The sequence below is a fragment of the Camelus bactrianus genome, chromosome X (assembly GCF_048773025.1).
Source record: "Camelus bactrianus isolate YW-2024 breed Bactrian camel chromosome X, ASM4877302v1, whole genome shotgun sequence".
In the NCBI taxonomy this organism is placed as follows: Eukaryota; Metazoa; Chordata; class Mammalia; order Artiodactyla; family Camelidae; genus Camelus; species Camelus bactrianus.
In genome coordinates, this window is record NC_133575.1 from 46,882,107 (window position 1) to 46,909,993 (window position 27,887).

Consider the following 27,887-nt stretch of genomic DNA (forward strand, 5'->3'; position numbering starts at 1 on the left):
GTTCATTGTCAGTGATACAGCATTTTCCATCATGATTATAGGTGAAACAAATTAAAACCTTGTGAAGTTGTCATAGCACATTCATGCTAGTGAGAACATACTGCAAAGCACTGTACATGCATTACAGGGGCAGACAAAACTGGGGACAGGGTATATTTCCACTCACCTCCAGTTGGCTTTGTGTATTTTGTCATTGAGACTTACATTATGTTTGGGTCAAACAAAACCCAAAGAGATTTTATAAAAGTTTACAACCATTAAACAGTATTGTTTAATCCCACAAATGGATAAAGCAAACTACTATAGGTTCAATGATACACAAACCAGTACTAGAAGTATCAATCTGCCTATGTATATAGCTAGCTACACTATGACATATATGGAATATGCTGAGCCTTTTGGCATCAACTACTTAGACAAGCAGGTACCTAAAATATACTTGTTTGCTTTCCAATGAGAACTAACTGTAGTGCCATTTCAGTCAAAAATTATGTACTCCTCAGTGTCAAACCTGAGAAGAAGCAAACTAGGGGAAGGCAGAGAAGGGTTAGGAGGAGACCTGAGCAGGGCTCTTTGGACAGCTTCACATTACTTTCCCTGTGCAGTTCCAGACCTGGTTCACAGAGTTAAAGTGTATTGATATTGTTGGCCCTCAAAAAGGGTGTTTGTATAAAGTCCCATACTTAAAGCACAGATAGAACAGTAACTGAGAGTCTCTCAAAATGAATTCTTCTATATTAGAAGAAAATTCAGTGCCAATGGTTAATGGATATCAATGTTTGAAATACTGTATAAAGATAATTTATCCTAAAATAGAAAAAATGGGTTTTAGAAGTATTCTCCTGGAAACGAGCAGAGAGAGAGAGAGAGAGAACACATACATATTTCATTATTTAGAAGAAGAAAAGTTCTGTATACCATTTGCATAAGGCGTCTGTCATTGTCCTTCCATGTCTTACACCTTAAGAGAGAGTGCAATGGCTATATGCTACCTTTGAAAAGGCTCCTTTTCCTTTGGGCTGTCTTACAGAAATGGTGCCCTGGATTGACCATGCTACTCCAGAGTCACACTTCTTCAGGTCAAAATAAAAATAACAACAACAAAATCACAAAAAGAAAAAACAAATCACAGAATCTAAAAATCTAAGGCCTGAACAGGCACAGACTTGCTATGAATTCAGAAACTCTGTGAAAGAATTAAAATTACAAAGCACCTCTTGCAAAATATACTTTTTGAAAACCACACAAAACACTGTGCAGTAACCCCTGCTTAGTGTTTGGAGGTAAGTATCCTGAAGGACACATACTTAGTCCCAAGAAGGAAGCTTGATTTTCTTATCTAGGGAGCCAAAAGGGTTCCAGTGTTTCTTTTTATTTGCTGTTTTATAATTACAGACAGAATGGAAAAGCCAAGAAATGTGCAGTCCTCAGTATGAAGAAAATGTTTCTTTATAATCACTTCACTAAGAACCAAGCTCGATTTATGCATTCATAATTGTACAGTTCCATTTATAGATCCTTGCAGATGAACCACTAACACTGACACTTTTTTTACACAAAAGCTCTTTTGCAAGGACATGTTAAATTTAATAGGCTAAAGAGAAACTTATGCAATATAATGCTTGAAACTGTATGCACAATAGCTGTTTCGCATAGTAATAAAGAGGCCTTGAAAAATTGTCTTTGTTTATAAACTACTGCCCTTTGGAAATAAAAGCTCCCTCATGACCCCTGGGCTACTCCCCTGTGACACACAGTGCCACAAACATCATAGTGAAAAGTCAGTACCAAACCTAGTTTAAGATGAGTTTTGTACATTTGGTTCTATACATTCAGGAAAAAAAGAGATACAATTTGTATCAACAAAAGGTCATCTCTGGTTATTTGAGGCATTGCTCCTAGCCGCTTTGATTCATACACATTTTATGAGAAGAGAAGAATGACAATTGTTGTTAGGAAATAAGAAATACATATGCTGCCATAAAAAGTATTTCCTGTTTTGGGAGGAGCTTACAATTTTTGGAGTATTAAACATGAACATATTCCAGATGAACTGCAACTGACAAGATTAATCTTGTGCTTCCCTGTAAATTGTGCAGCTAGTGGATAGTGCGGTGCCATGGATGATTTTGGTAGGAAGTTGAACTAACCAGCACAAAGGCATTAGAGTCATCTAAGATTGTCAGAATTCCCTGATTTAGACATGGGACAAATTTAGAAGGTCCAAGAGGTTAAAGGTATGAAGTGGTGTTTGTGTGAAATAGCAAACACTTCACTCTCTATGGACCTACCTGATAGAAAACACTTTTACACCTCAATATGCAGGGGAATAGAAAGATCAGAGGGTAGTGGATGAATGGGAAGCTATGATTAACTGAGAAACACTGAAATGCAGTTTTGATCAACTAGGACAGAGACAGAAGCCAAAAAGCAGCATGCAAGCCATTATCAAACCACCAGAAACAACCCTGACTACAGCCTCACATTCAGAGTGTTTCACAGTAAGAAACATTTATAGGCAGTGTCACACCTTCTCATGAAGAAACAAAAGGCCAATACCAGGCCTTCTCAACTTTCATGAAAAAACGGCCATAGAAATTAGCAAGTTCCAGCCCAAGGAACAGTGAGCTGGTCAGTGGTTCAAAGTGTTGAAATATACAATGGATTCAAAAAGGGGTTCATTTAGTACAGCTTTAAAAAAAAAAACCAAAAACAATGAATGCCTCTTATAGAGGCATTTAGCTACAAAGATTCCCACCCTGAGCAAGATACAAGTTGCGCAAATGGTGCCATCAACCCAAAGTCCTGCCTTCTTTAGTAATGAATTTAAGAATGACATAAGGTCTAGTGAACCCTCTGCATGCATTTGAGGTGTGTAACTGAGCCAGCTATTAACAAAAATGTTGCATCCCCTTTTGGAGGCTGCCCTTTTCCACCTAGAAAAATCCCCTGATTTTGTTTCCTAAAGAAATTCTGTTCCACCAATGATCAACCTTATTGCCCAAAGGGTGGATGGCAGGAGAAAGTGGATTACATGGCTGTGCACTGTCCTCCATTACGTTTCATCCTGTGATGTTGAATACTGCATAGGTCAGAAGTCCAAAGAGCATCCATTTAGACCCTTCTGGAGTGCAGCTTTTGTGTTCATCATTTACTGCCGAATGAGTCTGGCCATCTCTCCTGTTATTAAGGGAAGCGAATTCTGGTAGTAAATCCCTTGGTGCTGGTCAAATTCTTCTGTGCTTGTCTTGCACACACCTACTATGCTTGGAACTTGAGCTTATCCATCAGCTCCTCTGAAGAAGAAGGCTGCAATCTAATCCCTAATGTACTGAGGTGAAGAGACTTAAAAGCTAAGAACTGTCAGTAAATGTTGACAAGTAAAAAGTGCAAAGAAAATAGAGCTACTTTGCTCTGGTGTCTAAGAAAGCAATGTTCAAATATTAGGATGTAGTTCATTTTCAAAACTAGTTGAAACTATGAAACATGCCATAAAATCATCAGGTCAGATTTGTGATCTATATAGCTTGGACTAAGGACTGTGCAGAGCCTATCATCTTATCATCAGCATAGAAAAGGTTATATATAGACACACACACACACACACACACACACACACACACACACACACCTCAAACTAAATACAGACAATCATACATGCAATATAATTGCCAACAATATGTTTGAAATATAGCTCTAGAAGCTTCAATGTGACCCTATAGCTTGGTTAATAAAGGTATTGAATGGTAGGACATCCATGCAATAAAGTATGCATTGACTTTTAAATAGCTATAAATATTCCTATTAAAAATTCTAAAAGGTTAATTCAACATATGCATTGGTCCTGTTGCTCTTACTCTCTAAATTAGGTATATAATTGATACTTTGTACCTGTAATATGTTATACATTGTGTGACTAAGAAGACAGTTGGTAATGGAATCCCTTGGGGTTTCTTTCATTTAGGCTCTTCCCCTGGGTTTTGTCCTCCATTACCTGCATGGTGCAGTGCAAAAGGGCATGGGACTTGGAGTCAGAGGACTTGGGTGCGAGTCTTGACTTGGTCACTTGCTAGTAGTGTGACTTTGGCAAGTCACTTAACTTAATCTCACTGAGCTTCAGTTTCCTTGTCTCGAAAACAAGACATTAGTAAGACTTACCTCACAGGGTTGTTATGCACTTCAATGACATAAACTCTGTAACTTGTAAAGCACAACACAAAATTATTAGTTACTATTCTCAAAGTATTAGTGCATTATTAATATCATCTTTATCTCCATAGAAGGAAATAAGTCCTATGTCATGTCAACGTGCAGCTCTAAGCTTAGAAACAATCAAGGCTGCCAGTTGCTGGGCATCTGCTGTGTGGGGATTCTTCTCCATCACTGCAAGGACAATATTTGAAGGGAAAATGTTGCAGAGGTTCTTGTAGGTCTGATACTGGTGTTCTGGGATCATATACTCCCTGGAATCATTGCACATTCCAACCCAAGGATTCCTCCAAAGTTGCTCCATCTTTTCAGGAACGCTCCGTACCATGACTGGCTCATAGCATGGTTGCATGAGGTTGTTACTCAAGGGATAGGAGTGGTAGCCATAGGAGTCCGTTGCACAGGGCAGTGGGTCCCAGCTGGCATGTTGTTCCCGGCACAGAGGAGGTCGTCTTTGCCTCATGGGGTTGCTCTCATAGAGGCGGGAATCAGAAATGCTGTCCATCCGAGTCATCACCAGAGCACGTCCTGGCTGGGTAGTTGCCCCAGCATGGATGTTGGGAGGCATAGGGTAGTCTCCAGGACAGCTGGACCGTGCTCCAGTTGCTGGGTGCTGGGCATGCAGAACTAAGTGGGGGACTGACTGCTTGTGGGGGTTTTGCTTAGAATCCTCTGGGCCATAGCTCTGCACTCGAGTTAAGGCTTCATGGTAACCATGAGGAAAAGGCTGAAGATGGTTCTGAGATGCTGAGCGATGCAGCTTCAAACTGCCTTCAGGATGAGCATCTGCTACAGCCAAATACAGGTTGTTGTAAGAGGAATAGTTGTCATTCCTGGTATGGCTCATACGATTGTCAGGACAGAGGTTGGGATTCCGGGCATACAGGCCCCGGTCTGCTTCAGCCATGTAGTACTCTCGATTATGCATGCTGTTGATGTTCAATTTGGAGAAGTCGCCTAACATCGAATAGTAGCCGTGGTCCCCCAAGGACTCAAACTTCGGGTATTGCTCAGCGTAGCTAATAGGGGTCCCGTGGCTGTTGGTAACCAGGATAGGGGGGTACTGCATGCTGGTCATGTGTTCCAATGAGGACTTCTGGTGGGAAAAATGAGAGGATCCTGGCACTGGGCTACTGGCTGAACGGGTGTTGAGTGCACCCACTGCATGGCTTTTGGTGGGTGGGATTGTGGGGACACTTAGAGCAGTCACAAGTGAGGGGACAGAGCTGGCCTCAGGCTTACGGGCAATGGACAGCCATTCCTCAGGCTCCACAGCCATGGACCGGATGCTGGGATCTGACTGGCGCTTGGGGGCCACACGTTTGACTTCTGAGGTTATCTCAGCTTTGGCACTAGACAGCCCCGTGACACACTTGGCTAGGGTGCCTTCACTCATGGTTTTCACTGTGGACAGTTTGGCACTGATGCGGAGCTCATCAGCCACTGAACGCTGGGGTTGGTTGGCCCGCTCTGGATGGTAGTATTTGCACTTGTGGCCATAGGTGCATTTTTTGCCTGAAAAATAATGCCTTGGTGTAAGACTCTTTCTCAGAGTGATGCAACTCTCTGTGACAGAAGCTGTTGTAACAATCTGGTCACTCAGGTTAGAGTTTTACTGTTTGGGGTGAAGGTAGAAAATTAGCTGTCCATAAAGACGAGAGACACACAACACCAAGCTGGCATCACACACGGTGAAGGGAGAAGGAAGGAGTGGAAAGCTGGGGAGGAAACTGCGGTGTGGAAGCTAAGAGCTGAGCTGTTAACAGCCTTCATTTCCCTGTAATTCACAACTTTGCCTCAGCATAACCTGCCTGCGGAGGCAGCAGAGAGCAGCAGCAGGCAGCACAGGACATGTGCAAAGAGTACTGACCTGGAGGCCAGTCAGACCTGAGTTTTAATTCCAGCTATGTCACTTACTGGCTGTGTGATCTTGGTAAGCGGTTTTACTCTCTGAGCCTCATTTTCCTATTCTGTAAACAAGGTTCATAATAATGCTTATATTAGAGGGTCATTGGAGGATTAAATGAAGATAATGAACATGAAATACTCTATGATTTAAATAAATGTTAACTGAGGACAAAACCCAAGATGGCCCATAAACAAACGATTATCCAAAGAGTTAACATCCAAAGTAGCCTCAGACCGGACAGCCCATGCCACACTGTGAGGCTCACAAACTTTGTAACAGAGGGACTTGGGTAAGATTATGAAAGTACTCTAGAAAACTATATTTAAAAAAGGAAATGAAAACACATTTTGAAAGCAAACTGGACAATACAGGTTGGAAGAAAACAGTATCATTAGTCAACAGAGGGTGCAGCCACCTGCCTAAGAGACACGTCCTTCTTGGGGCCAAACCCCATTTGGCATTGCCTTTTCAGCTTCCACAGGCCAAGTGTCTTTCTGCACTTCCCTGCCTCCAGCAACACTGCTCAGGACAGAGGCAGCTAGAACACATGAATCATTTTAACCAGTGACAATTCATCTTTCCTTCAATTCTAGTTACCTTTTCCTCATGTAGTTTCAAGGATGTTTCTTCACAAGCCTAACTGAAAATACATGAAGACATAGACTTTAACTCACAGAAAGTGGACAAGCCAGGATTTTCCCTTTGAAAAGGAAACTTTAGGGGGCCAAGATGGCAGAGTAGAAGGATGCTGGTAGCTCACCCTCTCCCACAAATACACCAAGACTCACATCCACAGACCCACTCAGCCAACCAGAGCACCTGCCAAACTCCGACAGAACATCACCCTCTTCAAAAGATAGAGACGCCAAAAATCTGGTGGGAGAAAAGGAAACAAAGAAAGAAGAAAAGGCAAAACAGTGAGGGACCGGTCCCGTGGGGAGGGAGTGGCAAAGGAGGAATAGCACTCATTTGCTGGGTCTCCCCCCCTCCAACAGAGAGGCCAGTGAGACGGAGGGGGAGCCTCCGAGGCTCGGATCTGTACGGAGCACCCCTTGATGGACAGAACTAAGTTAAACGGGCACAAAGTGTCCCTGCGACACCCAGCCTGAGATGTAAGCCGGCAGCTGGGGGACAGGACAGACTGCCCGAGCTGGGCGGAGGACTGGGGCAGCTGCACTGAGGCACCCCCGGGGGACTGCAGGGTGCTTCATGACATGAATGAGTGGGTACACAGGGCAAAACAACCTGGGACCTCCATAAAACAACACAGCTGATGTGCTCTGGGGGGAAGGGTGCATACCCCCATCTCTGAAAACCCACAGAAGGTTTCTGGGTGAAGAGAGGCGGGGTTCAGGCACAGCCCCCATATCCTCCAACACTTAGCACCCAGGTGGGGGTGGGGTCGAAACCTGAATCTGTACCTAAGGGCTTAGCAGCCTCAAAGGCCAGAAGGAGACTTGTTTACAGCCTGAGGCAGATAGGATCTTTCTGCCCTGGCACTTCAGAGAACTCACTCCACCAAGACAAACAAAGAGCTGAGTTTTGGCACAGAGAAGGGGTGGGGCTGTTCCGCGGTCTTCCTGAGCCTGCCTATGGAGCGCAGACCTGAGTCGGAGCGGGCAGCTGCACAGAGCAGGGGAGCGACAGGCACTGGGAGAGGGCTAGTGGCCATGTGCCTTCCTGGCAGGAGCGCGGCATCTGACCGTGGTGCTGGGAGGTGCGATCTGCCCGCCTACCTCGCCCGAGCACATCTGACTTCACATCGGGAAGAGGAGTGACCCACCCGTCCACCACGAAGGAGAGCAGCACGTGACCACAGTGTTGGGAGGGGACGCGATCTGCTTGCTGACAGGCAATGGGAGCAGCACAGATGAGGGGGCCAATGGAGGGCCTCTGGAAACAGCAAGCTGAGTTCACGAAACAGGGTGAAGATAGAAAGACTTCTCAATAAAATCATTAAGAGCGCACAGTCTCCAGGAGTACACCCCCTCTTTTTTAATCTCTTTTTAAAAATCTGTTCTATTTTCTATTACTTTTCTAATTTTTACTTTTTAAACAATTATATATGCTTCCAGTTTTAATCCCTTTTAAATTTTTCTTTTAAAATATTTTTATTATTATTTTTTAAAAAATCCACCTCATCACATCTTTATTTCTCTTGGTTTTGATCTCCTATTATTGATTATACACAGGTTTCAAATTTTTTTTTGCTCTTTTCTCCTTTTTTAAAGGTTTTTAAAAGACGTCTCAACTCGATTGCTATTCTGCTTCAACTTGCTCTTCTATTATTGATTATACACTGTTTTCAAACCTTTTTTTCTCCCTTCTTTTAAAATTCTCTTTCTCTCTCTCTCTTTTTTAAGTTTTATTTCTGCATAGGCTTTAGGTAGATAAATAAACTCTTTAAGGACCACAATAGATAACTGATACTCCATAAGCCACAGTGCCAGAAAGATATGAGCAAGATCAAGAAGCAGAAGAGCCACTCCCAATTAAAAGAGCAAGAGAAATCCCCTGAAAGAAGGATCAATGAAATAGACATCGATAGCCTACTAGGTCAAGATTTAAAAAAAGGAGTGATCAAAGTACTGAAGGAACTAAAAGAGATAGTGTTTAGATATATAAAATATGTAAAAAATGAAATTGAAGCTATAAAGAAAAGCCAAGTAAAATTGCTAAACTCATTGGCTGAGATGAGAGCTGATCTAAAGGCTGTACAAAGCAGACTAGATAATGCAGAGGAACGAATAAGTGACCTAGAAGAAAGGACAACAGAAAGCACCCAATCAGAACAGCTGAGAGAAAAACAAATAAAAACTAATGAAAACAACATAAGAGACCTATGGGATAATATAAAGCATACCAATCTACGCATAATAGGGGCTCCAGAAGGGAAAGAAAGACCAAAGGGGATTGAAAAAGTATTGGAATAAATCATGACTGAAAACTTCCCAAACTTAAAGAAGGAATCACATCGTTCAAAAGTCCACAAATGACAAATGCTGGAGAGGCTGTGGAGAAAAGGGAACCCTCCTACACTGCTGGTGGGAATGCAGTTTGGTGCAGCCACTGTGGAAAACAATATGGAGATTCCTCAAAAAACTAGGAATAGACTTACCATATGACCCAGTCATTCTGCTCCTGGGCATATATCCAGAAGGAAGCCTACTTCAAAAAGAAACCTACACCCCAATGTTCATAGCAGGACTATTTACAATATCCAAGACATGGAGACAGCCTAAATTTCCATCAACAGATGACTGGATAAAGAAGCGGTATATTTATACAATGGAATACTATTCAGCCATAAAAACCGACAACATAACGCCATTTGCAGCAACATGGATGTTCCTGGAGACTGTCATTCTAAGTGAAGTAAGCCAGAAAGAGAAAGAAAAATACTATATGAGATCACTCACGTGTGGAATCTAAAAAAAAAAAAAAAAAGAAAAAAGAAAAAAAGAGAACATAAATACAAAATAGAAACAGACTCATAGATGTAGAATACAAACTTGTGGTTGCCAAGGGGGTTGGGGTGGGAAGGGACAAACTGGGATTTCAAAATGTAGAACAGATAAATAAGATTAGACTGTATAGCACAGGGAAATACATACAAGTTCTTATGGTAGCTCACAGCGAAGAAAGATGAATGACATTGAATGACAATGAATATATATATATGTTCATGTATAACTGAAAAATTGTGCTGTACACTGGAATTTGACACAACATTGTAAAATGTCTATCACTCAATAAAAAATGTTAAAAATTAAAATCAAATAATAAAAAGAAAAGGAAACCTGAAGACAAAAGTATTCACAGAGTTCTTATGCTTCCCTTAGTACAGAGCTCAGTTCTTCACATAGGTACTCACCATAAGGGCATGGTTGCTTCTTATGCTCAGGAACAACAGGTCTCTTTCTTAAGAAGTTTTCAAGGCTTGGGCCATGGCGTCCTAAAGGATCATCTGGAGGCATAAATCTGAAAGCAAGCAAGGCAGTGGTAAATGTCTTCCATTCTGTCCCTACTTTCCCTTATCAGGAGTTCAGAACATCATTACCTTTTGCCTATACTGCTGTAATGGCCTTCTAATACCGCCTTCCTGTCTGAATTCTATCTTCTGCTAAGCCAGTAGTTCTTCCCTCTGTTCCTACTTGAACACACACAAAAAGAATGATTTCTCCTGTCCATCTTTCTTCCATGGATTATATGTTCTGGCCATATAATCTGGCATAACACTGACATGCCTGCTGGTTCCCCCAACATGCAACCCACTTTTACATCTTTATAGCTTTATTCACGATGTCCCCTTTACCTGTACCCAGCAGCCTCCTTTCCTCTGTCTGATAATATCTCAAACGTTATCTCCTCTGTGAGGTCTGTTCCTATCACTTCACATAGACAAAGCAATTTAAAAAACTGTAATCATAGCACTTATCATGACACAGTGTGGTTATCTCTCTCTCTTCTCCAGTACACTTTGAGCCTCTAAAGGGTATGTCTTGTTTCTTGTTTTATCCCCATGGCGACCAGCAGAATGCTCGGTAACACAGTAAGTATCCAATAAATGGTTATTGAAATGAAGTGAAACCTATTCCTAGTGGTAACTTGGATTGAGGCTACTCAGAGCCTACTGGAAAGAAACGTACTTGTCATTCACAAAAGAATACATCAGCAACCGCTCCTCAATAAACTTCTTCCATTCTGGCTTTTCGACTTGAAGGTCTCGGTAGTTATCATTGGATACAATGATGCCATCAGAATCAAAAGCCAGTTTGACTATGAACCGATCATCGTAGCAAACAACTCTCCTGCCCTGGACCCTGCGGGATGGTGTGAAGACAAGAATCTTTTCCTTCTCCAGTTTACGTAGGATATCTTGATCTGTCGAAATAAGGATTATATACCACAGAGTACAAATCATCTTTAGAAATTAACAGCATTATCTCCATATTACAAATACAAAAGTTGGTACTGGATTAATACATTATTTGCACTTAGAGAGACAGTGGCCTCTATTCCTGGCTATGGCACCAATTTGGATTGTGACTTTAGGTAAGTTACCTTCCTTTTTGCACTCCAGTTTTCTTTCCAATAAAATGAAGGAAATGGATTTAATGACATCTAAGTTTTAAAACCTACCAGGAAGAGTGAGAAATAACACTGATACCATAGCATTCTTGAGGATAGTTTTGCCCTTTGGCTGAAGCACCAGCTCTTGGTTGCTGAAGAAAACAGGGCAGTATGCTAAGGATGTGTCTGCTAGTAGGAGAGTAATGCACCCATCCTAGGGACTTATATTTTTGCCTTTGGCTTGATGGAAAGCCATAACTAGGAAAAATATTATGCTGTAGCAGTGTGAGTACTGACCCTCTTTTCTTTTAGCCTCTTAATTATTCAGGAAAGAAAGCTTACAGGCTGGGCTCGAGCAGGGCCAGGATCCACTCAGCTGGCAGACAGCTCCATGATACAGTTCTGACAGCCATTCACTGGACCTTCTCATTCTGCACATCAAGCCGCAGCTGATTCTCAGTGGACTGGAGTATTTATGCTCTCAAACACTATAAAGTGCTAGCTTCATATACTATTATAAGTGAATGCAGTGATTCTCCTGCCACTAGGGCCACATCATGAATTTTGTGGACCTTAGACACTTTTGCCTTCCGGGGTCCCTTCTTATATAAAGAAATATTGGGGCTTTTTTTTGAGGGGGGAGGAGGTAATTAGACTTATTTATTTATTTGAATGGAGGTACTGGAAATTGAACCCAGGACCTTGTGCATGCTAAGCACACAATCTACCAATGAGCTATACCCCTCACCCCTTTCGTAAAGAAATATTAAATTAAAAATTATACTTTACAACTGCATTGGTAAAAACACAAATAATCTAGTTAGATACATTAGTACACATTCTTTGTTATTATATTCAGTTTTTCCTTCTGCTATTAAAAGAAAATAAAATTATAACATTTACATGTGACCCTAAAAGTATCTATCTTGGGCCCTAGGTACTGAGCATCATGGATAAGTTAGCTCTGACTGCCATGGGACTTTTCTCTTTCTATTCTACCCCCTAATTTGAAAATCCCACAGTCACTTCTTTGGTACAGAATGAGGTCCATTGTCTATCATCGTTTCTTTAGTCTTTTGGAAAACTCAGTCATGTTCACAACAAGATTCATCCCTCTTTAATCTGAAGTCTATGGTCAACTAGAAAAGCACTTCTTTTTTCAATTGTGTGCTTTATTCTTTGCTTGCAATTGAAGTTGTCTCTATTTAACTGCCATATACCACCAGAAACTATGCCACATATGCCATGATTTATTTGGATCAGAAAAAAATACGCTTAAAAATACACTTAATAAAAGACATTTTAAGTATACTCAATACATTTAGAAAAGTAATTATCTAATATGAGAGCATCAAGCTCTACCCAAACTATCTTGATAGTTTTACCTCTGAATGAGGGGAAATGTCTGATTTGAAACAGTACCTGTAATTGGTGCATCAGGGCGGGATTGCTCCTTTCTCCATGCAGGCACAAATACAGTAATATCTTTATGGCCTTTATCTAGAAACCAATCCACGGCAAGTTGTATTCCTCTGCAGGAGAACTCTTCTTTATTCCCATGGCTTCAGGAAGATAAGAGAATGAGAAGAGAAGGGATTGACAATAGGTAGCAAAGAAATCAAACAGGTTTTTCCCTGGCACAAAGACATCAACAACAGACATTTTATTTCTTGAGGATGCCAAAAATGTGTTTTTAAAAAGAGCAAATCAAATTATTTTTATTGGATCATTACAAATATTGCCATTATTATTACACCTTCATTCAAGGCCACAGATGGTTAATAACCCCAACTTGCAGCCCTAAGGCTATTTCTTATCATTATTTCCATTTTCTCTTTTCTCTTCCTATTTTTATTACTACTTCCTTTTCAAAGATTTAGATATTTATCAGATGGAAAAAGGAGAGGTTTCACCAGAGGTTTAGATAAAGTTTATACGGAGGATTAATTGGAGATGAATTTTAAGTACATGTATTAAAGCTTAAAAATAACATTGATAGCAAAAAAGACACACACATAAATGCTGACTGAAAGTAGTTATCACATTTAATTAAATATAGTTCACCAACAAAAATCAGTCTTGACAATTTTAAGATGTGGGAAATGTTCACAGTATAATACTATAAGAAAAAAAAACGAATATGGACTATATAGAATGTAATCCACATTTTATAGAAGAAAGCCTATGTACAGTAGTCCCTCTTTATTGTGGTTTCACTATCTGCAGTTTCAGTTATCCATGGTCAAGTGCAGTCCAAAGTATTAAATGGAAAATTCCAGAAATAAACAATTCGTAAGTTTTAAATTGCACGCACTTCTGAGTAAAGGGATGAAATCCTGTGCTGTCCTGCTCTGGCCCGCCCAGGGGGTGTAATGAATCATCCCCTTGTCTAGCATATCCCACCCTTTAGTCACTTAGTAATCATCATCTCTGTTGTCAGGTTGACTGTCATGGTATCACAGTGCTTGTGTTCAAGTAACACTTATTTTACTTAATAATGGCTCCAAAGCTCAAGAGTAGTGATGCTAGCAATTTGGATATGCTGAAGAGAGGCTGTAAAGTGCTTCCTTTAAGTGGAAAAGTGAAGTTCTTGACTTAAACAAGGAAAGAAAAAAATCATACACTGAGGTTACTAAGATCTATAAGAATGTATCTTCTGTTCACGAAACTGTGAAGAAGGAAAAAGAAATTCATACTTGTTTGCTGTTGCACCTCAAACTGCAAAAGTTGTGGTCACAGTGTATGATAAGTACTCAGTTAAGATGGAAAAGGCATTGAATTTGTACAATATTTTAAGAGAGAGAGAGAGAGGGAGACCACACTCATAACTTTTATTACAGTATGCTGTTATAATTGTTCTATTATTAGTTATTGTTGTTAATCTCTTACTGTGCCTAATTCATAAATTAAACTTTACCATATGTATGTATGTATATGGAAAAACAATATATATAGGGTTTACTACTATCTCTAGTCTCAGACATCCACTGAGGGGCTTGGAATGTATCTCCCATGGATAAGAGGCAGCTACTGTATAAGCTTAGAAAATATACTAGAAAATAGATACATCCACATGTTCATAAAATTGTTATTCTGTGTGAGAAGGTTATAAATGATTTATTTTTTCTCTAATTCCAAAATTTCCACCCCTCAAATTATTATAATTAGAATAGGATATAAAAAGAGAAGACATTCTATCACAATTACTTGTAGGAGTAAACATTGTAAAAGCTTAAAAAGTCAAACAGGATTCATTTGATTGGAACTTGGAAGAGGGAAACTCAAAAGATGAATTGGGAAAATATGTTATTCATTGTCATTACCTTAAATACTCACAAATTATATACTATATTTGTGCCAAGTTTGTGGAAATTCTGATCTCTTAGCATGGAATCTGGTGCTCTGACATATATATAAACCACACTAAATTGAAGTTAATTAAACATCTTGGATGGTAAAACAAATTGGCATACATGTACCTATTTTATTATAATAAAGTGGATCTTGCCTGCCAAACAGAATTAATCAGAAGAAAACTATTTTGCTAGAAAGCTAACTAAGATAATGTGATACGGGCTCTCTCTTTAGATTCCTCACTTTCTCACTAGTACTCCCTCAACTACAAGAGAAATTAGCTTTAATTGTAGTGTTCCCTTTGGGTGAATTCGTACATAATCTCAGGGGCCTCATTAAGTAATGCACTGCAAGACTTCCTACTGTTTTATCACTCTTGAGGCACACGACAAAATTTTATAAATCCCTTTGTTGACGTCTTCAAACACATTCTAATCATGTTTAAAAGTCTCTAGTGAGTACCATAAAGCAATTATACTACTCTATTAAAAGTCGAAGCACTTAAGAAAAAATAGAAAGGAAAGTATATTTGACTGCCAATACACTCCAAGGGTAGCCCTAGAGATAGCTACCACTGATTTCTTCTAAAAAGTTGAACTCTTAAAGGGTTAATATTGGATGAACCCAGCATGAAACAGGCAAACAGGCAAGTAGGGAAGATATCCAATAGTGATTTTTCTCACTGCTATAGTGCTGATAAGTATAACATGAACTCAGGAAAATCATCAGAATTGCCATTAGAGGGGAAATTTGGAGGAAGGGGATGGGATTTCATATCACCCAGCTCTGCAGTGCTGTGATGTGTGTCCTCCCAAACACAGTCTAAGACCAGAAATAAACACAACAGTAACATTTTCTGTTGGATACCCCAAATTTATATTTTACACTGACAAACCCTTTGATTAAAAGTAGTTTTCATTATAAAAGTAATAAAGACTTGTAAAATGTGGAAGATACATAAAATATAAAGAAAAACACACTGCAGAATCTGACCATTTTACTATCACTCAAACACTATTAAAATTTTAATGCATCTGTATTATGATATTACTTTTTCAACACAGTGAGAATCACCATGTTAAGAAACAAAAGTAAAATACCTCTAACATTCAACTGCAAATATATTAAAATCATGCTATTTCATAAATCACACCAAATGCCCAATAGTCATTAAAAGATGTCAATGAAGTCCTACATAAAGGCTCAGATGCAAAGTTTAGAGCTCAGTAAATATTTAGACAATAAATAAATGAAAAAAAGTGGAAAATAAACAAATGTTTTCATGATGGCCTGTTTTAACACAAACCTGCAAAATGTCCTTCTAGGACCTAAAGCTTATCTATTTGGAAGTCCTAGCCATAGCAATCAGAGAGAAAAAATTAATAAATAAAAGGAATCCAAATTGGAAACGAAGAAGTAAAACTGTCACTGTTTGCAGATGACATGACACTATACACAAAAAACACTAAAGAAGTGACCAGAAAACTACTAGAACTCATTAATGAATTTGGTAAAGTTGTGCATGATACAAAATTAATATACAGAAATCAGTTGCATTTCTATACACTAACAATGAAATAGCAGAAAGGGAAACCAAGGAAATGATACCATTTATCATCACACCAAAAAGAATAAAATACCTAGGAATAAACCTACCCAAGGAGGCAAAAGACTTGTACACTGAAAACTGTAAAACACTGATGAAGGAAATTGAAGACAACATAAACAAATGGAAAGATATATCATGTTCTTGGATTGGAAGAATCAGTGTTGTTAAAATGTTCATACTGCCCAAGGCAATTTACAGATTCAATGCAATCCCTATCAAATTACCAATGATATTCGTCACAGAGCTGGAACAAAAATTGTTAAAAATTTGTATGGAAACACAAAAGACCCTGAATAGCCAAAACAATCTTGAAAAAGAAGAATGGAGCTTGGGGAATTGTGCTTCCTGACTTCAGGCTATACTACAAAGCTACAGTAATCAAAAAAGTATGGTAGTGGCACAAAAACAGACAAACAGATCAATGGAACAGGATATAAAGTTCAGAAATAAATCCATGCACTTATGGTCAATTAATCTATGACAAAGGAGGCAAGAATAGCATTGAGAAAAGACAATCTCTTCAATAAGTGGTGCTGGGAAAACTGGACAGCTACGTATAAAAGACTGAAATTAGAACATTCTCTAACACCATATACAAAAGTAAACTCAAAATGGATTTCAGATCTAAATGTAAGGCCAGATACTATAAAACTTCTAGAGGAAAACTTAGGCAGAACACTCTCGGACATAAATCACAGCAATATATTTTTTGGACCAGCTCCAGGAGTAATGGAAATAAAAGCAAAAATAAACAAATCAGATCAAATTAGACTTAAAAGCTTTTGTGCAGCTAAGGATATCATCAACAAAACAAAAAGACAACTTACAGAATGGGAGAAAATATTTGCAAATGATGTGACTGACAAGGGGCTAATTTCCAAAATACACAAACAGCTCATACACCTTAATATCAAAACAAAACAAAACAAAACAAAACAAAACAAAACAAGCAACCCAATCCAAAAGTGGGCATAAGACCTAAACAAGCAATTCTCTGATGAAGACATACAAATGACCAATAGGTACATGAAAAAATGCTCAGCATAGCTAATTGTCAGAGAAATACAGATCAAAACTACAATGACATATCACTTCACACCAGCCAGAATGACCATCATTGAAAAGTCTACAAATGATAGATGTTGCAGAGGGTGTGGAGAAAAGGGAACTCTCCTACACTGTTGGTGGGAGTGTAGACTGGTGCAGCCACAATGGAGGACAGTATGGAGGTTCCTTAAAAAACTGAAAATAAGCTTACCATATGATACAGCAATCCCACTCCTGGGCATATACCCGGAGAAAAATAAAATTCAAAAAGACACATGCACCTCAATGTTCACAGAAGCACTATTTACAATAGCCAAGACATGAAAACAACCCAAATGTCCACCAACAGATGGATAAAGAAGATGTAGTACATATATACAATGGAACACTACTCAGCCATATAAAAGAATAAAATAATGCCATTTGCAGCAACATGGATGGATCTGAAGATCATCATTCTAAGTGAAGTGGACCAGAAAGAGAAAGAAAAATGCCATATGATATCACTTACATGAGGAATCTAAAAAAAATAGTAATAATAAGGACACAAATGAACTACTTATTATTTATAACTTAAATGATTGATTTCTTGAATATGTGTAAGTGCATTTGGCTGTCCTTTATGATTGGTTTACCACATTCTGTTGATTCTTATTTTGTGGTTGGCTTTATTCCTTTGATAACTATGTAAGTTTAAAAAGCTAAAGCTCTAATCTGTTCTTAGAAACAATGATCAATACATATATGTAAACTAAAAACTAAAAAAAAGTGCAGTATATTGTATATATGTATTTACATGCAATATAATGTATATGTACAGTCAAACTGCAATAATTCTACCTAATAAAACTTAAAAAGGTAAAAAAAAAGCTCATCTAAAAAGCAATATAAAGTCTAAGAGCTGCGAGTCACAGAGTGTCTTACTGACACTACAGCTCACTATATTCTGTAAACTGGTTTAGATGTGTCTCATGATCTAGTTTTCAAGCCAAATTCTGCCTAGCAGATGGGTCACTGGCTTCTCCCTGTGCACTTTTGTTTTGATAGGGTTCAAATACTTGGGCTTCTCCCAGCTTAACAAAGAATGTGGTGGAATTTACATCTGAAAACCTTAATTCCGCTGAAATGGATTTTTCCTCCCAAAGGAGACAGCTCTCAGAATGAACATATCTTTAGGATCTTAGTATATATCAATATGTGAATCACAGGTACACACTATTGCAAGTGTTAAACAAAAACTATTCATGACAAACAAAAAGCATTATGATTTCAGTGCAGCCTCATCCAACATGCTGAGGAACAACAGATGTTAATATGTAGTTTGTCTAAATACCGATCTCATGATAAAGTTACACTAGTCAATGGCGATTAAAAAACAAATTTAGATTTACTAGCACTAAAAATTCATAAACAGACAATGGCACTGAACTTTGACCATGTGAAATGTGATTGCAGAATAAATGGACTCATCAGTAACCTTCCTAGTCAGACAAAGGAAGAGATGTTAACAAGGACACAATTGGCAATTTTAGAAAAATCATGTAGTCCATTATGAACTATTTTAACATGCTTCTAAAAATAAGGTTTAGTGCTGGTTTTTTTCTTTGTTTAAATTACGTGAAGTATCTTTAATATAGTGAAGGAGCTACTACAGAAGACAAAAGTTCATCTTCCTATTAGCATGACAGTTTGCTATTGGCACAGACCAGATATGTTGAAACTAATTATCTTGGTAACTAATCTCTTCATTATTCCATACAAATTAAAAGAACCATAAAGTGTCCTTTATAACCAGCAATCCTTGAACAGAACTCCAAAGACAAGGAAGATCTTATATTACCATGAAGTCAAAGTTCTCAAAGAAGTCCTGGGTTCTTCTCATACCCACCTCCAAAACAACCCTTAAAGAATGGTAGACTTTGGAAAAGAGGCCCAATCTAAAGTGTTTTGGGTTACCTGGTCTGGTAGAAAGTTGATTTTGGCAGATTTGATACCTTTTCCTCTCTAGAATCACTCTAGTTTATGCCTATTAGGAGGGGAGCAAAGTTACCTTTGGCTTTTTGAACATAGAAATCACCCTCTGCTTTTAACAGAGAAATCATCCTCCACTTTTCGCTGCCCATAGCATCATTCTGATTACTGGAATATTATGAACAGGTCATTTAACTTTCTTGTTACTATGCTTCTAGTTTCCCCTTATTATAACAGGGGAGTTGACTAGCCTGTTTTACACAGCTTATGATGATGTTGTGATTTTTAAAGTGATATTTGAAAGAGGGGGAGATCAGGATGGCAGAGTAGGAGGGTGTTGAGCTCACCCCCCCCCACAAACACATCAAAAATATATCTACATGTGGAGCAACTCTCCACATGAAAATAAACTGGAGGCTGGCAGAAAGGCTCTTCTTCAACCAAGGCTGTAAAGAAAGATCAACATGGAGTCAGGCAGGAAGAGAGAAGTGATCAGGTCAGGACCCACACCACTAGCAGGGGACATGGAAGAGGAGGATGAAAGCAGGGGCTTTCCCTAGGGAATGAAGGATTCTAGCCACATATTAGGCATCCCAGTCCTGGGGTCCAACACTGGAAATATCAGTTTCCTTAGCTGGTTTGAAAACCAGTAGGACTAACTAGAGGGGTTGTGAGAAACTGAGGCTCCAGTCATGAAGAGCCTGCACACACATTTGCTTACTCCCAGGAACAAGGTGAAGGAATCATACTGAAAACACCCTGGGGCTCTGGCTGGTTTCCAGTGACTGCTCCAGTGTACTCCCCAGCCCTCACCTGTCTACTGTTTCTCTCCTCTTGCTCCAGCTCTGCTCTCCACTAGGGTGGAGGTACTGTTGCTTCGGGGAGAGCACACATCTAAAGGTAATGGGACTAGCTTGGACCCGACCCTCAAGGCTTATACTGCAGCACCTTGGGCCTCAACTCCATGCCCAAAAAGATGGTGACAACCATTGAGCATAGGAGAAGCCCCAGCTCACACTTGGCTCTGGTTCTAACCACCCTCTTATCCAGCCCTACCTCCAACAAAGTTGGTAGCTTTCAGCACACTCCCAGGGAAGATGTGACCTGTACTCACTTCAGATCCAACTCTCCCACCAAAGCCAGTGGGCACACACAGACTGCATAGAGACACTCCTACACACCCTTCAAGATCAGGATAAGTAATATTTTCACCTAATTCTATAGAGACAGAGAAAGTGAAACAAAATGAGAAGACAAAGAAGCATATTTCAAGTGAAAGAAAACGGCCTCTTCAAAAAACCACTAATAAAACAAAGTTAAATAATTTATCAGATAGAATTCAAAGCATTAGTATTAAGAATGCTAAATTAACTTGGGAAAAGAATAGATAAGCACAGTTATAATTTTAACAAGGAGCTAAAAATATAAAAAAAGAACCAATCAGAGCTGAAGAACATGATAACTGAAATGAAAAACATACCAGAAGGAATTAACAGGAGACTAGGTGATACAGGAGAATACATAAGTGATCTGGAAGATAGAATAATGGAAATCACCCAATCAGAACAGTAAAACAAAAAACAAATTTTTAAAATTGAGAATAGTTTACGGGAACTCTGGGACAACATCATACTAACATTTGCGTCATAGCGGTCCCAGAAAGATAAGAGAGAGAAAAGGTGGGTAGAGAATATATTTGATAAAATTATTACTGAAACCTTCCAGAAGAAGAAATCTCCAGGTACAGGAATCACAAAGAGTACCAAACAAGATGAACCCAAAGAGATACATTCCAAGACATGTCATAATTAAAATGGCAAAAGTTAAAGAGAGAATTTTAAAGGCAGCAAGAGAAAAACAGAGTCACATACACAGGAACTCCCCCAAAGCTATCAGCTGATCATTCTGCAGAAGCTTTGCAAGATAGAAGGGAGTGGCTTGATATATTCAAAGTCTTAAAAGAGAATAAACTGCATCCTTGGATACTGAACCCAGCAAAGTTATAATTCAGAATTGAAGGAGAGATAAAGCACTTCTCAGACAAGAAAACCTAAGAGTGTATCAATACTAAACTGATCTTAAAAGAAATGGAAAAGGGTCTTCTCTAAGTGGAAGAGAAAAGGTAAGAAGTAAGAATTTATAGGAAAGGAAAAATCCAACCAGCAAAGGCAAATATATGGCAAAATTGTGGATCAACCACTTACATAAGCAAGTATGAGATTAAAAGACAACAATTGTAAAATCAACTATAACTACAATAAACAGTCAAAGAACACACATGAAGATGTAAAATATGACATCAAAAACACAAAATGTGGGGGAGAATATAAAATGTAGATTTTTTTTAGAATGTGTTAAAACTTAAATGACTACCAGTTTAAAACAAATAGTTATAGGTCAACATATACAGACCCCATGGTAACTACAAATAAAAAGCCTATAATAGATATACAAAAACTAGAGAGAAAAGAACACAAGCATATCACTAAAGAAAATCATCAAACCACAAGAAAATGAAAGGAACAGAGAAGTACACAATCAGAAAACAAGTAACAAAATGACAATAAGTACATACTTATCAGTAATCACTTTAAATGTCAATGGATTAATGCTCCAATCAAAAGATATTATATATACAAAACCCTAAAGACTCCACCAAAGCTAATAGAATTAATAAAAAAATTCAGTAAAGTACAAGATTAATATACAGAAATATGTTGCTTTTCTATACACTAATAATCAAAAAAGAGAAAGCAGGAAATAATATCATTTAAAATTGCTTTAAAAAGAATAAAATACCTAGGAGTAAACTTAACCAAGGAGAGGAATGACCTATACTCTGAAAACTGTAAGTCAGTGATGCAAGAAACTGAAGATGATACAAATAAATGGAAAGATACCTCATATTAATAGATTGGAAGAATTAATATTGTTAAAATGACCATGCTACCCAAGGCAATCTACAGATACAATACAATTTCTATCAAAAATACAAAGGGCATTTTTCACAGAACTAGAGCAAATAATTTTAAAATTTGTATGGAAGCACAAAAGACCCCAAATAGCCAAAACAATCTTGAGAAAGAAAAACAGAGCTGGAAGAATCATGCTTTCTGACTTCAGACTATACTACAAAGCTACAGTGATTAAAAAAAAACAGTATGGTAATGAGGGGGAGGGTGTAGCTCAAGTGGTGGAGTGCATGCTTAGCATGCATGAGGTCCTGAGTTAAATCCCAGTGCCTCCTCTAAAAATAAAACAAACAAACAAACAAACCTAACTACCTTCCCCTTCAAAAAAAATATATGGTACCGGTTCACAAACAGACATAGATCATTGGAACAGAATAGAGAGCCAAGAAAGAAACCTTACACACTTATGGTCAATTAATCTATGACAAAAGAGGCAAAAATATTCAATGGACAGATACTAACTACTATATTTAAAATAGATAAACAACAAGGTCTTACTGTATAGTACAGGGAACTATATTCAATATCTTGCAAAAAACTATAATAAAAAGTAATATATGTATAACTGAATCACTATGCTGTACACCAGAAACTAACACATTTTAAATCAACTATACTTCAATAATAATAAAAAATATATACAACAGAGAAAAGACAGTCTCTTCAGTTCATGATGTTGGGAAAACTGGACAGCTATGTGCAAAAGAATAAAATTAGAACATTTTCTTCCACCATATACAAAAATAAACTCAAAATTAATTAAAGACCTAAATGTAAGACTGGAAACCATGAAACTGCTAGAAGAAAACACAAGCAGAAACCCCTTTGACCCTAACTGCAACAATTTTTTTTTGGATCTGTCTCCTAAAATAAAGGAAATAAAAACAAAAATAAATAAATGACACCTAATTAGGCTTAAAAGCCATCACACAACAAAGGAAAACTTCAACAAAATGAAAAGACAGCATACTGAATGGGAGAAAATATTTGCTAATTATATGACTGATAAGGAGTTAATGTCCATAATATATAAACAGCTCATATAACTCAATATCAAAAAAAAACCTGATTAAAAAATGGACAGAGCACCTGAATGATATTTCTCCAAAGAAGACATACAGATGGCCAACAGTCACATGAAAAGATGTTCAACATTGCTAATCATCAGGGAAATGCAAATCAAAACCACAGTGAGACAATACCTCACAACTGTCAGAATGGCTGTTGTTAAAAAGACCACAAAAAATAACAAATATTGGTGAGGATGTGGAAAAAAAGGAACCCTAGTGCATTGTTGGTGGGAATGTAAACTGGTGCAGCTATTATAAAAATAGTAGGGGGTTCTTCAAAAAACTAAAAATAGAACTACCATATACACCTAGGGTATATATCTGAAGAAAACAAAAGCACTAATTAAAAATATATATGCACCCCAATATTCATAAGCAACATTATTCACAATAGCCAAGATGTGGAAGCAAACTTGATGTCCATCAACAGATAATTGGATAAAGAAGCTGTGGTATATATACAATGCAATATTACTCAGCCATAAAAAATAATTAAATTTTGCCATTTGCAACAACGTGGACCTGGAGAGTATTATGCTTAGTGAAATAAGACTGACAGAGAAAGGCAAATACTGTATGCTATCATTTATATATGAAATCTAAAAAATAAAATAAATGAATGCATGTAACACAGCAGAAACAGACTCACAGATACAGAGAACGAAGTAGTGGTTACCAGTGGAAAGAGGGAGGGGGGAGGAGCAAAATAGGGATAGGAGATTAAGAGGTACAAAGTACTATCTATAAAATAAATAAGATATAAGAATATATTGTACAGCACAGGGAATACAGTCAATATTTTACAATAACTTTAAATGTAGTATAATCTATAAAATATTCAATCACAATGTTGTGTGCTTGAAACTAATATAGTACTGTAAATCAACAAAACTTTAATAAAAAATAAAAATAAAACGTTTGAAAAAAGATTTCTATACATTTATACCCTGCTACTAGAAACTATGTCAAATATTCTTAGTAACACTAATGGCCACATATTACTGCATGATATTGCAGGAGCATTGGAGTCACATTCTGGTTTTAATATAAACTTTGCCATTTATTACTTGGGCAATTAACCTCTGAACTTGAGTTTGCTCACCTGTAAAAATGAACATAATTAGTTCATTTTTGTAGTGTTTTTAGTGAGGATTAAATCACATATTCAAAGTACCTGGCAGAGAATAGATATTTATAAATATTAGTTTCATTTCATTCATTTGAAGCCAGAAGATTTAAGTCAAGTCCTCACTTTGTTATATTTATATATTTTATTTATATATTAACTATAGCAAATAACCTCAGGGAACTCATTTAACCTTGCTGAGCTCTAGTTTTCTCATCTGTAAAATAAAGTTGTTATGAAGATTAAATAGAACTAACAGGGGTTGGGGTTTAGCTCAGTGGTAGAGTGTATGCTTAGAATGCGCAAGTTCCTAGATTCAATCCTTAGTACTTCCATTAAAAAAAAAACCCAAAAAAGGCTAAATAGAACTATATATTGAAATGTACCTCCAGATTGTCTGCTAAGCAACTCCTGCATACAGCAATAGTATGGTTCATAAGACTTGCCTTATCCCCAGGGATGTGGGAGCATCCAATACTGTGCTATGTTCTGTGAGGAAACAAGGGAGGCATAAAATAAGATCCTTGCCCTCAAAGAAAATGGGGTAATCAAATTAAAAACTTGTGAGTCTAAGGCTTTTTACTTTGTTCTGATTGTTTACAGTCTAAGAATTCCAGTGAGTTCATCAAGCAATGGTGGACTTAAGAAGAAGTAGGCTCCTGATCACTGGGAATTTTTCAACTGAAGTTGGGTGACAACTCATTCTTAAGGTTATCTGGCATGAGATAAAAAATTATATGACACTTACTGTATAGCACAGGGAAATATATACAAGATCTTTTGGTAGCTCACAGTGAAAAAATATAACAATGAATATATATAAGTTCATGTATAATTGAAAAATTGTGCTCTATGCTGGAATTTGACACAACACTGTAAAATGACTATAACTCAATAAAAAATGTTAAAAAATAAATAAAAAATAAATAAATGGAATCATATGAAAACAAACAAAAATTATATGATACAGTGTTGAATAAAGTATGAAGGCACTCTTGGTTCTGTATTGCTTTCCTATTGTTGCTATAACAAATTACCACATATTTAGTGGCTTAAAATAACACGTTTGTTCTCTTATAGTTCAGGATGTCAGAAGTCTAAAATCAAGGTGTTGGCAAGGCTCTGTTCTTTTTCCAGTCTTCAGGGAAGAATCTATTTCCTTGCTCTTTTCAGTTTCTGGAGGTTGCCCACATACCTTGGCTCATATCCCCTTTCTTACATCACTCCAACCTCTTGTTTCTGTCATCACGTTGCATTTTAATCCCGCTGCCTCCTTCTCTCTTATAAGAACCCTTGTGATTACATTGCGCCCATCTTAATAATATAGGATAATTTCTCCTATCTCAAGATCCTTAGCTTAATCATATCTGTGAAGTCCCTTTTTACCATGTAAGGTAACATAGTCTCAGATTCCAGGGATTAGGATTTGGATGTCTTATTATTATTATATATTATTCAGCCTACCATGGGTACTGCAGCTCAGAGACAATGATTGGGATCAGAAAAGTCAGGGTGCTCGTGGAGATAGTATACCTTGAAGGGCATGAAGATAAGAAGGTGGTCACGTCTAGGCTGGGAAATGTCATGAACACATGCAGTGGGGGTATAAATAATCATAATTTACATGGAGATGGTTAAAGAGATTGATATAAATGCAGTAAAGTGTGAGAGATGCAATTCAATGGGAGGAGAGAAAGGTCAGATCACAAAGTCAGGCAAAGGCATCCAAATTTGGTAGAATGGCAATTGGGAGTTACTGCAAGTTCCCAAGTAAGTCCACATGTAACATTATAAAAGCAGGATTTTCAGGACGATCCATTTAGTCAAGTAGAGGTGGGAGAAGGGACCACAGAAGGAACAAATGCTAAATGGTTACATCTCCTTTAAAGCATCACTGATTTCTATTTGACTGTACTTTCAGAACATCTGAAAACAAGATGGCAACAATTTCAAAGAAGAGAGAAAAAGCCAGGCATGATCATTTTAGCCTTTGTCCACCTATAGGAGCATAAGCCACAGACAACAACCAAGAGGCTCTATTAGCCCTTTGTAAAGGAAGACAATTTCTATGAGCTCAGGGCAGTTTTAAAGAAACAGAAAGAAAATATATCAGTCTTACCTCATTGCCACATTACTTCCATCTATGACAACTGGCCTTAAATTGTCACTGTTGTCTATTTCATCTTCAAGAGACAGTTCAGGGCTTGCAATCTCTCTGCAGCTGGGCCCCCGAGGCACTAACAGACTCAAGTTGACCTGACCTTCCAAATCACCTTTGTTCCCAAGTCTGACAAGCTCTGCCAATACATCATTAATAAGTGATTCTGGACCCAGCTTGTTCAGTACTGATTGAATCTGTTCCTCTGCATAGCCCAGCTTTAAAGCAAAATCCATCTTGGCCTGGTATTCTTTTTCCAAGTCAAGCTTCCCATCCTGTAGAATGCTGCTCTGGGAGAAGCTTGGATGATCTAGGCAGGGTGATCTACATAGCTGGCGGTGTGGCTTAGAGGGGATCTCCTTCTTCTTCAACTGAACATTTCCAAGTTGGCAACTGTTGTCATTGCTGCTACTTTTAAGGATCATCTGTTCAGGGTCACTCTCAGAGCTCAACCACTCTTCAGAATCAGCATTACCCTGTTCTGTGCTGTCTTGCTTAGGCTGCTGCTTCTCTTCCTTGGAGGCACTCTTCTTCATTTTTGATGTTTCCACTGCAGCGGTGGCCGTCATCCCGTTCAGTAGGCAGTCTGAGGTCTAATCAGCTCTTTTTCTTTTTAGCCTGCTTGGAAACCATGTACAGTGACATTCCTTGTGTAAAATGTGGTGGTAGTAATGGTGCAAGAGTTTGCTTGTTTCGTTTGTTATGTTCAGATGTTACCAGTTCCTAAAAATAAACACACATATCATAATCATGCTTAGTAAAATTCTGGAAAAGCATTTAGAATACAGTGTTTTCTTCCTAAGAAACTACAGGCTGTCTGACATATTTTCTGCTTAAAATGATCAGACCCTGGAAATTACATCAATGATTTTTTCAGATCAAAATATGAGACTGTAAAATCAACTGCAAGAAAAAAAAACCTTAAAAAAAGCAAATACATGGAGTCTAAACAACATGCTACTAAACAACCAATGGGTCACTGAAGAAATCAAAGAGAAAATTAAAAAAATATCTGAAGACAAGTAAAAATGTAAACACAATGATACAAAATCTATGGGTTGTAGCAAAGCAGTTCTAAGAAGGAAGTTTATAGCAATACAATCCTACCTCAGGAAACAAGAACAATTTCAAGTAAATAATCAAACCTAAAAGAACAAACAAAGAAACAAAAAGAAGAACAAATAAAACCCAGAGTTAGTAGAAAGAAAGAAATTATAAAGATTAGAGCAGAAATAAATCAAATACAGACTAAAAAACAATAGAAAAAATCAATGAAACTAAGAGCTGGTTCTTTGAAAAGATATACAAAATTGATAAAACTTTAGCCAGACTCATCAAGCAAAAGAGAGAGAGGGTCTAAATAAATAAAATCTGAAATGAAAGAGGAGA

General features: G+C 37.9%; 1 protein-coding gene across 1 annotated transcript; it reads right to left on the reverse strand.

Moving 5' to 3' along the window:
• Positions 1-27,214, reverse strand: ZC3H12B (zinc finger CCCH-type containing 12B). The gene is made up of 5 exons (XM_010973660.3): positions 26,460-27,214; positions 12,614-12,753; positions 10,768-11,002; positions 9,993-10,099; positions 1-5,724 (listed from the first exon to the last, which is right to left on the reverse strand). Exons 1-5 carry the CDS (start codon positions 27,065-27,067, stop codon positions 4,304-4,306), a joined length of 2,511 nt encoding a protein of 836 aa, XP_010971962.1. The 5' UTR covers positions 27,068-27,214; the 3' UTR covers positions 1-4,303.
• Positions 27,215-27,887: the final 673 nt, after the last annotated feature.

Coding starts and splice junctions, on each gene's coding strand:
- ZC3H12B (XM_010973660.3), bottom strand. CDS start 27,067: ATGACGGCCACCGCTGCAGTGGAAACATCAAAAATGAAGAAGAGTGCC. Junction 12,754..26,459: donor GGAAGTAATGTGGCAATGAG/GTAAGACTGATA, acceptor ATCTTCCTGAAG/CCATGGGAATAAAGAAGAGT. Junction 11,003..12,613: donor CCCTGATGCACCAATTACAG/GTACTGTTTCAA, acceptor TTATTTCGACAG/ATCAAGATATCCTACGTAAA.